This window comes from Hemiscyllium ocellatum, chromosome 8, assembly GCF_020745735.1.
Source record: "Hemiscyllium ocellatum isolate sHemOce1 chromosome 8, sHemOce1.pat.X.cur, whole genome shotgun sequence".
Lineage (NCBI taxonomy): Eukaryota > Metazoa > Chordata > Chondrichthyes > Orectolobiformes > Hemiscylliidae > Hemiscyllium > Hemiscyllium ocellatum.
In genome coordinates this window covers 85,080,560-85,093,732 of record NC_083408.1, presented here as the reverse complement: position 1 = coordinate 85,093,732, position 13,173 = coordinate 85,080,560, and the positions used below count along the sequence as shown (strand labels likewise).

Here is a 13,173-nt window from a genome sequence, read left to right as displayed (position 1 = left end):
CCGTGCTTCAAAGCAGCAGCGCCACCAAGAGAGTGGAGGAGAATAGCGTCCGGGTTGGAGGTTTGATCTCTCTTCACCATGGAAGCGTTCGGTCGCGAAGGGGGTTCGTTTTGTTCACGTGACTTGGCTTGCCTAGTTACGGCCATTTTGTTGGGAGTTTTTTTCAAACCCCGGATTGTGAGAGAGTGATAGAGAACGCGAGCGGTCAGGCGCTATTGCGCGTCTCTGCATCTGTATGTGTGCGCGCGCGCGCGTCTGCGGTGTGGGAGGGAGTCGGGGGATGGGAAACAGTTTGTTATGAGGGAAAGGCAGTGAGGTGGTGCGGTGCTGCCGGTACCGGCGGCCCAGAGGTGAACGCTGTGATTATTGTAAATAAAGGGTAAATGTCATGTAAACGATTGAATGACGTCAGAGAGGAAGGGATGAAGCCCTGGAGACGGCGGCGTTTACAGTCGCTGAAGGCGCTCGGCCGGCTGCCGCTTTCCGGCAGCTTTGATGGCAGGTTCGGTTGCCAAGTTGGTGCGGCCGGTGTTTGCTAAGCACGATCAGCATCGCCTCTCGACTGGTGACCGGAGTGAACTTTACGGGCGGCGGGGTGGCGGCCACTTCTCCTGCAGGAGCAGCGACACTCGGGATGCCGTGATGTCAGTCAGGGGGAACGGCAGCCCAGCAGCTGCGGCGCCGTCCAACATGGAAGAAGATGTGATTCTCCAGCAACTCCGCAACCAGTCTTCACACAAGCGCAGCGAAGGACTTAAGGCCCTCCGTGCCAACATCAGGCAAAACGCAGGGAAGTTAATGTTTGGCAATAAGGACGCTCTCTTCTCAAGTTTAAGCGAAGTTCTCCTGGACAGCAGAAGGGAAATCAAAATCTCGTGTATTCAGCTCATATCGGAAATTATCCAAGGATCAGATTCAGATCTGGATTACTGTAGGACTACCGTGTTGCCCAAACTTATATGGAGTCTGCGGGACGACAACCCAACTGTGCGCAAAGAACTCGTGCAAACTTTGCATGTCTATTTAAAATGCTCTGTCATCTCGAAGGAAGTTTTTTGTGCTTTGATAGAACATGGGCTGGAAAACCACGATCCTGATGTTAGGAAGGCAACGACTATAATTTTACCCATTTTGCTCACTAAGGAATTGAACAACGATAGCCTATTCGACGTGACCCTTTGTTTAGCTAAAAAACTAAATGGCGACAGCACGGATGACCCGTTCTCAGCATTCGCAACCATGGGGCATATAAAACATCATATCGGAGAAGAAGAATTTAACTCGTATTTAAAACGTTTGCCACCGTCTCTTAGAAGAGAGTATAACAAACTAATGGAAATAAGGTTTGAGCCTCAGGCCAAGTTAAATGGGAGTAACGTTCCTCAGGTGGAACAAAATAAAACATTTAAGACAAATTCGGGATTTCGTAGCAGGACAATCGGCAGTTTTGAAGATGTCTCCCAATTTTCTGAGCCAATTTCTAAGGATCATAATCTGGAATTTCGAATAATTCCACAGGAGTTGTATGTCCGGCTTCTAGACCGAGAAGATTATAAAAGTAGAACGCATGCTGTTGAAGAACTGAAGAATGTTGTTGATGATTTTAATTTTATGACAGTGCCTACTACATCCGTTTTAGGTTTTATTGGCTTTTTATGCACTTTGCTCGATGACTCAAATTTTAAAGTTGTTCACGGTACATTGGAAATCATCAACTTGCTAGTAGTTAAACTAAATCATGGTATGGTAAATTATCTCAAGCCTATTACATCTGCAACAATAAAAGTATTAGGTGACAATAAAGTTGTCACTAAACAGGAGTATATGAAAGTCTTTATGGGTTTAATGAAGCAAGTTGGTCCTCAAAAAGTGCTTGATTTGCTGCTTGACAATATAAAACACAAAAATTCTAGAGTAAGGGAAGAAATATTAAATATTATAATTGCTTCACTTTTGACTTATCCAAGTGAAGACTTTAATTTGCCCAGTCTTTGTCATATTGTCGCACCAGCATTGACTGACTCTAAGAGAAAGATCCGCCATGCAGCCTTAGAGGCTTTTGCTATGTTAGCTTCATCTCTCGGTTCTAACAAAGCATTTTTGGTTAAGGCAGTGGATACAGTGGAGTTACAGGAAGACGGAGATGGTGTGATGGCTGCTGTGCAAGCCAGACTAGCAAGAAGGACCTTGCCAAAATTAACTCCACAAGGACTTGTGGAATATGCAATTCCTATGCCTTCTTCTGCTCATGGTAGAGGGATGCAGATGCCATTAGGAGCAGATACTGAGTGGCTACTGGCTAGTGGAAGAACCCAGAGTGCACACAGTTACCATGGTGAACATGAAACCCATCCTTTGTGCTATGGATCACCAAGCCCCAATACTGATGAATATACCTCATTCAGAAGAGTATTAAGTGCTGGTCGAGGGAAGAACAAATTACCATGGGAGTATGCAAGCTCACTTACCAGGGCATCTGGTCAGACTAGGTTTTCAAACACGGCTCCTGCAGAACAGGTAAGATTTGGAACATGCAAATTCAGTTAGCAGTAAAGGAGCTGCTAATATGAAAGTTGAATTATGTAATTTTGATTTTATTGCATTAATAACATGACATTAATAAAGTGTCTTTCATCTTCCAAAGCAGTGCAAGTGGACTCAAATCATTAGTGTGAAATTTTGCAATGCTTGAAAAGTGATGATTTTGGGAGGGAATGATTGAAATCCTTGTATCCTACAGAGTCATGGATACACTGTTCTTGGTATCTGCCAATACTGTTGTCAGAGGTTGGATGCAAGTAGCATGGAGATGAACTCTGCCAGTTTGTTATCATCTCTTCATGGCAGAAATGAGTTCAAAGTAGAATTCACATCTCACGACTACTTTGTGCTGCAACCTGTTGCACCACTGTGCTGTTCAAGCACTGCAACTTTGAATTCATTCGAGTTTCGAAGAATGAAAGGGGACCTTATTGAAACATACAAGATCCTTAGGGGGCATGGCTGAGTAGCTTGTTTTCCCCTGTGGGGAGAGTCTCAGACCAGAGAGCAGAATCTAAAAGTAAAGGGTCATCCTTTTAAGACAGATGAGAGATTTCTTCTGAGGATAGTGACTATGTGGAATTCTTTACCGGGGGCACGTGACTTAGTGGTTAGTACTGCTGTCTTACAGCGCCAGGGACCTGGGTTAGGTACCAGCCTTGGGTGACTGTGTGGAGTTTGCACATTCTCCCAGTGTCTGCGTGTGTTTCCTCCAGGTTGCTCCAACTTCCTCCCATAGCCCAAAGACGTGTAAGTTTGGTGAATTTGCCTTGCTAAATTGTCCAGTGTTCAGGAATGTGTAGGTTGGGTGCATTAATCAGGGATAAATGTAGGGGAATGGTTTTGGATATGTTACTCTTCGGAGGGTTGGTGTGGACTTGTTGGGCCGAAAGGCCTGTTTCCACACTGGAGGGATTCTATGATGAATCTGTGAGTTAGATCAGCCATGATCTTGTTGAGTGGCAGAGCAGATTCAATGAGCTGCAAATTCTACTGCTGTTCTGCATCTTATGATTGATTGCTTTATCCTAGACTTGAACAAATACAATTATAACTGATTTTAATTTGTCAAAATTGCTTATGGCAATCAATTCATTTAACATAGTTAGAACGTAAGAACTAGGAGCAGGAGTAGGCTGTCCGACGCTTTGAGCCTGCTCTGCCACTCAATAAGATCATGGCTAACCTTTTTATGGACTCGGCTCCACTTACCCGCATTTTCACCATATTCCTTAACCCCTTTACTTTTCAAAAAATTATCTACCTTAGCCTTAAAAGTGATTATTGAAATAGTGTCAACTACTCTGGGCAAATTCCATAGATTAACAACCCTCTGGGCGAAGAAGTTCCTTCTCAGTTCAGTTCTAAACCTGCTTCCTCTAATTTTGAAGTCATGCCCTCTTGTCCTAGTTTCACCTACCAGTGGAAACACTTCTATTTTATCAATTTCCTTCATAATTTTATACGTTTCTTTAAGATTCCTCCCAATGAATATAATCCCAATCTACTCAGCCTCTCCTCATGAGCCAACCCCCTCAACTCCAGAATCAACCTAGTCGACCTCCTCTGCACCCCCTCCAGTGCCTGTACATTCTTTCTTAAATAAGGAGAGCAAATCTGCACACACTACTCCAGATATGGCCTCACCAACCCCTTGTACAGCTGTAACATTACCTCTCTGCTTTTAAACTCAACCCCTTCAGCAATGAAGGACAAAATTCCATTTGCCTTCCTAATTATGTATTGTACCTGCAGACTTCAGCGATTCATACACAAGGACACCCAGGTCCCTCTGTAAATCAGCATGCTGCAACTTTGTACCATTCAAGTAAAAATCTATTTTGCTGTTACTCCTACCAAAATGTATGATTTCACATTTACTAACATTGTATTCTATCTGGCAGACCTTTGCCCACTCACTCAATGTATCTATGCTCCTCTGCAAAGTTTCACAGTCCTCTGCACACATTGCTCTGCCACTCATCATAGTGTCATCGGCAACATTTGACACCATACATGTGGTTCCCAACTCCAAATCATCTATAAATTGTAAATAAATGTGGTCCCAACACCCGATTCCTGAAGCACATCACTCATCACTGCCAGCCAGAATATCAGTCATTGATCCCTACTGTTTGCTTCCTGTCAGTCAACCAATCCTCTATCCAGGCTAATACTCTACCCCTACACCATGCATCCTTGTCTTATAGTTGAAAATGTCTTGTAAAATTCATAATGAAAACTTCCAGCTGCTGAACAGCTTCTGTGCAGCAATAGCTTTTCAATTCCTATGTACGATTTTGGACAGACCATATGGCCAAATTACCTCAGCACCAGCAAATTATTAGGTTTTGAGCTTGCAAGTTTCAGCTTGTAGCTACATCTACTAGGAAATCTGCTGTCATTGTTATACCATGCTCATCTGTCCTGCTCCATCCTTGTGCATCCGTTGTAGCTCGTCTATTGTCAGTCTATCCGTAATTCATTTGTACCTAGGCTGACCCTTCCTGCTTCCTGCTGCCTTCCAATGTGTCTTCAAGAAGAGATCTATGTAGCTTTTCAGCTCTGATCAAAAGACCAAAGCGTTGTTGTTTATTTTTTCGGTTATCATTTGTTCTTTTTCTCTTGCAATTTCAAATACATCTTAGTTTTATTTTTCCATTGTAGCCAGAGTATCTAGTGTAAAAACAGAAATTAGTGATGAAGCCCAGAGTTCTGATTTTGTTAATGATATATGGTGAAATGCTTCCATTTTGTATATGTACTCATAAACAGAAGAAAGTAAATGTAGTTGAGTGATTATTGATTTTTTAAAATTTGCATACACTTGTGTAGGGACTTGTTGTTCTTGTCTTGAAAGATGCTTACTAAAAGCAACAAGTCAAGTTGTAAACATATTGTTTGGTTCCATTGAGAATCAAGTTAAAAGGCATTTTTCAAGAAAGACCAGGTTCACAGAAAACCATTGTCTTTCTTATTGATTTTAGTACTTGCAAATAGATATTGGTGATGTCTCACCACTTTTTAAGAACAAGAGAAGCTGCCAGTTATCAATGTACCTAGATTAGAGGTTTTTCTGAATAAATAAACTGTTTATTCTTTGCTGAATTACACTTTTATTTTTATATAAATTTGAATAGTTTTCTTATATCTGATGTTACTTCATTGGGTCAAATCTAAAGCTATCTGTCTTGATAGACAACTGGGTAAAGAGAAAATATTGGAAAAACCCATGTTACCTGGCTTTGTTGCATTAGCAGTTGGGCAATCTAGAATGGGACTCTGTTCTTCTGTTGCAGATGGAGATTAATAGTCCTGTTTGTTGGATAGCCACATTGAAGAAGTATGTCTATGATAACGTGTCTTGACATAACATAACATTTTACAGTATATGACTGAGAGACTTTCTGATGTTGCACTGTATCACAAGTTGGTGCCTACAAAAAAGGACAGGAAAAAATTGGGAGGATACAAATGGAGTCAAACAGCAAGGAAACAAAGCCTTCAGTCCAACCAGTTGTTGCTGAACTTAACTAGTCCCACCTCATAGAGTCCTGACAGTGTGGAAGCAGGCCATTTGGTCTATCAAGTCCACACCAATCCTTTGCAGAGGAGCATCCCACCAATCTCTGTATTTCCCATGGCCAACTGAGCTAGCCTGTAAATCCCTGGACACTATGGGTAATTTAGCATAGCCAGTCCACCTTGCCTACACATCTTTGTATTGTGGGAGAAAACTGAAGCACCTGGAGGAAACCCACGCAGATGTGGAGAGAACGTGCAAACTTCACACAGATGGTTGCCTGAGGCTGGAATTGAACCTGGGTCCCTAGTCTTGTGAGGCAGCAGTGCTAACCGCTGAACCACCTTCCTGCTTCTAGCCCATATCCCTCCAAACCTTTCCTATTCGTGAAAATCGTTGCTAGAATAATTTCATACTGTTTACAGTAATTTTCGTGTATAAACTTGTTGGCTTTCATTATGTCTCAATATTCATTCATTTGTTTGGATTTATGTATTTTCACCTGAGTTACTCCTGTGTTGGGCTCACCTCGCTACAGTGAGTTTCCTTTCATTTTACTGTGCTGCCTTCAAAACTGTTAAACAATGAGGCTTCGAAACCATCAGAGGCACAAAACTTCATTTGAAGAGATGATTTTGTTTCATGGTTCTTAAAGCAAACCAACACTACAATAAAAGTCGATACTTAGCTGGGAAGCTGGACTCTGTACACGCTGCCATTTTGATTCATCCATCTGAAACAATGGGCTGCGGTTTAGGCAAATAGTGAATGTTCACATTCATGGACTTGGGAACCTTTTCTGACATTTGGGAAGGTTAATAGCCAGAAACACTTACACTTCAGTCTTCTGAATGTGGGGAGCGACTGGCCACTATAATTGCTGCATCAAAATCCAAAATCCATCTGAATATAACTAGTATGAATTCAGAATATAGGAAGTAATATTGAACTAAATGTGCAGGTGTAAATTTTTAAATAGTTTATGAATAAACTTTAGTCCAGTGCAAATTTCCTGTTGGCTAATTTATAAAACCACAGTGGCATTAAGCTGTGTAAAGCTCTGCAGTTCTCTCTAAGCACTGTAAAAGTTCCAAATAAAAGTGACTGTGGTACAAAACTAAGCAAGAGCAAAGTTACTCTTGTTAAAAATTCTACTGCAACAATTACAAGTAACAACTTTTCAAAACAGTTTGCTTCTGACTGTTAGGAATGTATTTATTGTAAAATGCTAACAACAGAGAACTCTAATTTTGTCCATATCTGTCACTTTTCTCAAATAAAAGTATAGTCCTGAAATAAAAATATAGTGCTAGCAGCATCTGCGGAGAGAGGAAGAAGGTTAATGTTTTGTGTCCAATGTGACACTTTCTCAGAACTAGTTCTCCTAGAATTATCTCCCAAATTATCCCAAAATTGGATGGCACGGTGGCTCAGTAGTTAGCAGTGCTGCTCACAGCATGAGGAACATGGGTTCGATTCCACCCTCGGGTGACTGTGTGGAGTTTGCATATTCTCACTGTGTCTGCATGCGTTTCCTCTGGGTGCTCCAGTTTCCTCCCACAATCCAAAGATGTGCAGGTTTGGTGAATTGACCATGCTAAATTGCCCATAGTGTTCAGGGATGTATAGGTTAGGTGCATTGATCAGGGGTAAATATAGGATAATGGGGCAGGAGAGTTGGTCTGAGTGGGTTACTCTTTGGCAGGTTGGTGTGGACTTATTGGGCCGAAGGGCCTATTTCCACACTGTAGGGATTCAATGATTATCTTGACAATACTATTTCTTACCCTGTTTCCTGAAAGGTCTCCATTCTATTCTCCTAGTTTCTCTGTTTCTAAATCTGATCTGGTGATGCCACCTTCATAGGGGCTGCTTTAAACTTGTTCTTCTCTTACTTCAACTGAGGATTCCTCCCACAGTGATTAAGGGGCCCGTAGTAGAAAAATTTGTATCGTCTACGTATGAGGTGCTGGAGGACTGGAGGGTGGCTATCGCTGTGTCTTTACTTAAGAAAGGCTTTAAGGAGGAGTCTGTGAAAGATGGACCTGCAAATCTGACATCAGTATGGATATGTTTTTGGAGGGGATTCTGAGAGGTAGGATTTACATGCATTTGGAGAAGGAAGGACTGATTAGAGATAGTTAGCATGGTTTTGTGTATGTGAACTCATGTCTCTGTAACATGATTCAGTTTTTTGAGGACAATACTAAAAGGATTGATGAGGGAAGAGAGGTAGACATTGTTTACATGGACATTAACAAACCCTTTGACAAGGTTCCACATGATAGACTAATTAGTAAAGCTGGATCACGTGACATTCATTGAGATTTGTTTTTCGGACTAGAGGCCTGTGGCCAGCAGATTCATAGAGTCATTCAGATGTCAGCACGGAAACAGACCTTTTGGTCCAACTCATCCATGCTGACCAGATATCCTAAACTAATCTAGTCCTATTTGCCAATACTTGGTCCATATCCCTCTTAAACCCTTCTTACTCATATACCTATACAGATGCCTTTTAAATGTTTTAATTGTAACAGCTTTCATCACTTCCTTTGGCAGCTCATTTCATACATGCACCACCCTCTGCATGAAAACGTTGCCCCTTAGACACCCATTTAAATCTTTTCCCGTCTCACCTTAAACTTATGCTATCTATTTCTGGATTTCTCTACTACAGGGAAAATACCTTGTCTATTTGCCCAATCATGACCCTCTTGATTTTATAAACCTCTATGAGGTCATCCCTCTGCTTTTGATGCTCCAGGGAAAACAGCGCCAACTTATTCAGCCTCTCCCTTTAGCTCAAACCGTCCAACCCTGGCAACATCCTTGTGAATCTTTTCTGAAACTTTCATTGATTGGTAGAGCAATCAATGCACACTAAATGCCTTTTTCACTATCCTATCTACTTGTGACACCACCTTCAGCAACACTTGCTCGGACTTTACCATTAAGTGTATGAGTACTGCCCTGATTTGCCTTTCCAAAATGCAAATTAAACTCTACCTGCCACTCCTTGACCTGTTGGCCCAGAGTACAAGATCCTGTTGTACTCTAAGGTAACCTTCGCTATCCATTACACCTTCAATTTTGGTGGAGTTATGGACAAGACCAGACTAGTCAAAACATTCTTCAGCAGGAAGCCGAGACCATAACTTTGCAATTTGTTTCGGTAAGTATACTGCGGAAATTACCTGGAGTAAGTTAATGGGGTTGACTACCAGGTTTTAAAACAGGCAAACATTTATTCACAAAATTACGAATAAAACACAAAGTACAGAATACCCACAGAATTCAGACTATCCTAAACTAGACTTAATTATGCTGTTCCAAATATGCACAATTGTCCCAATAAATAAACCCCTTAAACACAAAGCAAAAAAACGAAACAAAGGCTTACAGGTTGAAGCTAGAAGGGCAGAAGGATAGAGAGTCTAGCAGCCTGTTTCCACACAACCCTCTGCTGAACTGACCCGAACTTAACTTCAGTTTCCAGGACTGACTAATCCCATTTCATTATACAGGTCACTTCTAAACATAAAAGCTTTGGCCTAAAGTCTCATCTATTTACATATAAACAGAAGGGCCTTTCATCTCTGTATCAAACCAGGCGATTTGGAATCTGAGTGGATTAAACCCCCTCTGAAGAAAATCAAGGACACTGCATCCTTGAGAAAAAAGGAACAGCTCTGTGACACCTCCCCACTTAAAGAAAATGAACCATCAGTATCAAAAGAACTGCTTCATTTTGAAAACCTGTCAAAAAAACTGGTTAGTACTCTAAAGCACACATATATACTACACTAACTACACACCTGCAAACATGCACAACCGCATTCAAATTTAGGCCACGGTACACCTGTCACTGAACGCCTCCGTATCTCATTCGAGTCTCGATACCATATCAGCAATCACGTTTTCGTGACCTGCTACATGCACAATTGTCAAATTGAATGGCTGCAACAACAAGTTCCATTGAAATAGCCTGGCATTTTTGTCCTTAGCATTGTTGCTGGTAATATAAACACTGAAATGTTGTAATGCCAACACCAGGCTTAAAGTCTCTTTCTCCACCTTTGAATATTTCTGTTGATGAACATTCAACTTTCTGGACAAACACCCGATGGGTCTTTCTATTCCCTCGACATCCACCTGCAGGAACACTGCGCTGACACCCGCAACTCTGGCATCGATAGCCACCTTGAAAGGCTTCATGTACACAGGTGTGGCTGATACTGGGGCAGTAGTTAGCACAGTTTTTAGGCTGTCAAACGTCTCTGACAATCTGCTGTCCAATGAAACTTGTCCTTTTTTTAACAATTCAGTGAGTGGAGCAGCCACACTGCTAAAATTCGGCATAAACTTTCAGTAAAGTTCACTCAACCCCAGGAACTATCGTACTGCTCTTTTCATTGACGTGGTGGGAAATTCCTCCATTACTTTTGTCTTCGCCTCCCGTGGGGCCAATTTGTCCGTGTCCATTAACACGGCCTAGGAAGGTGACTTGGGATTTGGCATGTCCACTTTTAGCTAGGATTACCACCAAGCTTGCCTTCCGAAGTTGATTGAACAAGTCTGATAAATGCTGTAAATGTTCCTTCCATGAGTGACTAAAAATCACCAGGTCATCACAGTGGCTCAGTGGTTAGCACTACTACCTCACTGCACCAGGGTCCCAGGTTCGATTCGATCCTTGGGCAACTGTCTGTGTGGAGTTTGCATATTCTCCTTATGTCTGCGTGGGTTTCCTCCGGATGCTCCGGTTTCCTCCCACAGTCCAAAATGTGAGGTGAATGAGTTAGGTGAATTGGTCATACTAAATTGCCCATAGTGTAGATGCATTGGTCAGAGGGAAATGGGTCTGGGTGGGTTACTCTTTGGAGGGTCGGTATGGACATGTTAGGCCAAAGGGACTGTTCCACACTGTAGGGAATCTAATCTAATCAATGTAAACAACACAGTTTGGTAATCCAGCAATGACCTTATTAGTTAGTCTCTGAAATGTGGCTGGAGCATTTTTCATACCAAATGGCATGACGTTGAACTGATATAGTCCATTTCGCGTTACGAAAGCCAAAATTGCCTTTGCTTTCTCTGACAGCGGTACTTGCCAATAGCCTCTGAGCATGTCCAACTTAGAAATGTAAGTTCCTAGTCCATGTTTTCCACACAGTCCTCTAAACGTGGAATTGGATATGCATCAGTCTTTGTAACAGCATTGACTGTGCAATAGCCTACACAAACCCATTGGGTACCATCTGACTTTGGCAACATAACTACGCATGAGCTCCAGTCACTGTAACTCATTTTGATTATGCCATCTTGGAGCATGCGCTCTATCTCCTTCTGAACCTGTGCCAACTTCAGAAGGTTATGCCTATAAGAGTGTTGCTTAATTTGAGCAGCATTTCCTACATCTACATCATGCACAATTAGGTTAGTACTTTCCAGATTATTTCTGCATATCTCCCCATGTAATAGTAATAACTCTTTCAGGTCATTTTGATTTTCTTGTGGAAGGTTAATTAATAATTTATCCCAATTTTTGACAACTTCCTCATTGTCCAACTTGATTTGAGGAATGTCCAATTTAGAATCCTCTGAACTTGGTTCTTTCTTCCGTGCTGTAATCACTAGCATCTTCTCCTCTTGCTTTCCTTCCCTGTCAGAATACCTTTTGAGCATGTTCACATGACATACTTTGAAATTTCTTTACATCTGGAGTCCCTACCAAGTAGTTCACCTCACTCAATTTCTTCTCAATTTGATAAGGTCCACTAAACCTTGCTTTTAAAGGTTCACCTATTACTGGAAGTAATATCAATCCCTTACCCCAGTTGCAAAATTGCGAATTTGTGGTTTCTCATCCACTTGCTATTTATTTGTGTGCTGCAATACTTTTAAATGCTGTCAAGCCAATTCCCCAGCTCTATTTAATTGTTCTCTAAAATTTGACATATCATCCAAATGTGTGGTCTCTGAATTCGGACTTATTAATTTCTCCTTAATCAATTTTAATGGTCCTCTTCTTTCAGTGCCCAAAAATTAATTTCAGCTTCCTTATCTATACCTTTTGATCTCTCCTGCTTCAGCTTGTGCCTCTGTGACCTTGTTAAGACACAATCTGGGAGAATTTCCAAATAAGACTCCTGCAGTGCTTCAGTTGCCTGAGTCTCCACTGGCTTTTCAACTAGGGTAGGCAGCATGTCTACCAGTGAATGAATTAGATCATTTGCAAGGACAATTATATTCCTGGAGCTGAGAGTTTGTCCAGGACTCCTACCACAAATCTTCACTCTTCTCTCGACATTCTAGCCTCACTTTACATAATTGAGCACTTTTTGTCTCACCATGGATTCCTGTTATCAGTACCTTTTCTGGCAGTAGTCCCTCAGGAATACAAATCTCCCCATCCTTCAGCATCACGGACTGAGAGGATCCTGTGTCCTTTAATATTGTAAGCTCTTTACCTGCTACTCCTGGCCTTTGTGAATAAACATTACCTTTGCAGGTATTTTTTTAAACAAATCTGGCACTTCCTCCTTAACCAACCTTTGATCATCTTGTACGTTCTGAGGCTATATCTAACGTTTTGTCACTAGTCCAACGAAACTCCCAGGCTTGTCTGGTTTTCCTACATCTGGCTTTCTCCTAGCCTATCAACACTGATTTCATGTGGCCCATTTTATGACAATGAGAACACCGGAACTTTTTAACTTCTCTGTCCCCTTCAAGGGTTTTCTTTTTATCCTGTGGTAAGTTCTCTTAATGACCTTCACTGAGATCTACCTTTCCTTTTCCAATGAGGATTTCTCTTTGCCCCAATTTCTATCATTCATAGACTGAAATTGATTCTGTAAGTCAAACTGTGCTTTATGGACAAGCTCATAATCATCAGCCACTTCAGCTGCTAACCTTGCTATTTTAACTTTCTGGTCTTCCACATGAGTTCTCACTACTTCCTTGCTAACGTCACCTTCAGCCTTTATCTCCAGCCTTTTAAGCTGACTTCCCTTTTTAAGTGTCAATTCTGACGTTCATGCATTCTCTCCTTTTTCTTTCTTATCTGCTCTCTTTTTCCCTCTCCTCTTCTGCTTTTAATCGTA

General features: G+C 41.6%; 1 protein-coding gene across 2 annotated transcripts in view; it reads left to right on the top strand.

Moving 5' to 3' along the window:
- The first annotated feature begins 195 nt into the window (after positions 1 to 195).
- The window catches only part of LOC132818357 (TOG array regulator of axonemal microtubules protein 1), a 160,069-nt gene continuing 147,091 nt past the window's right edge, over positions 196 to 13,173 (top strand). For both annotated transcript variants that reach the window (XM_060829306.1, XM_060829305.1), the window contains exon 1: positions 196 to 2,517. In XM_060829306.1, the coding sequence (XP_060685289.1) occupies positions 496 to 2,517 (2,022 nt within the window). In that variant the 5' untranslated portion in view covers positions 196 to 495. The remainder of the gene's footprint in view (positions 2,518 to 13,173) is intronic.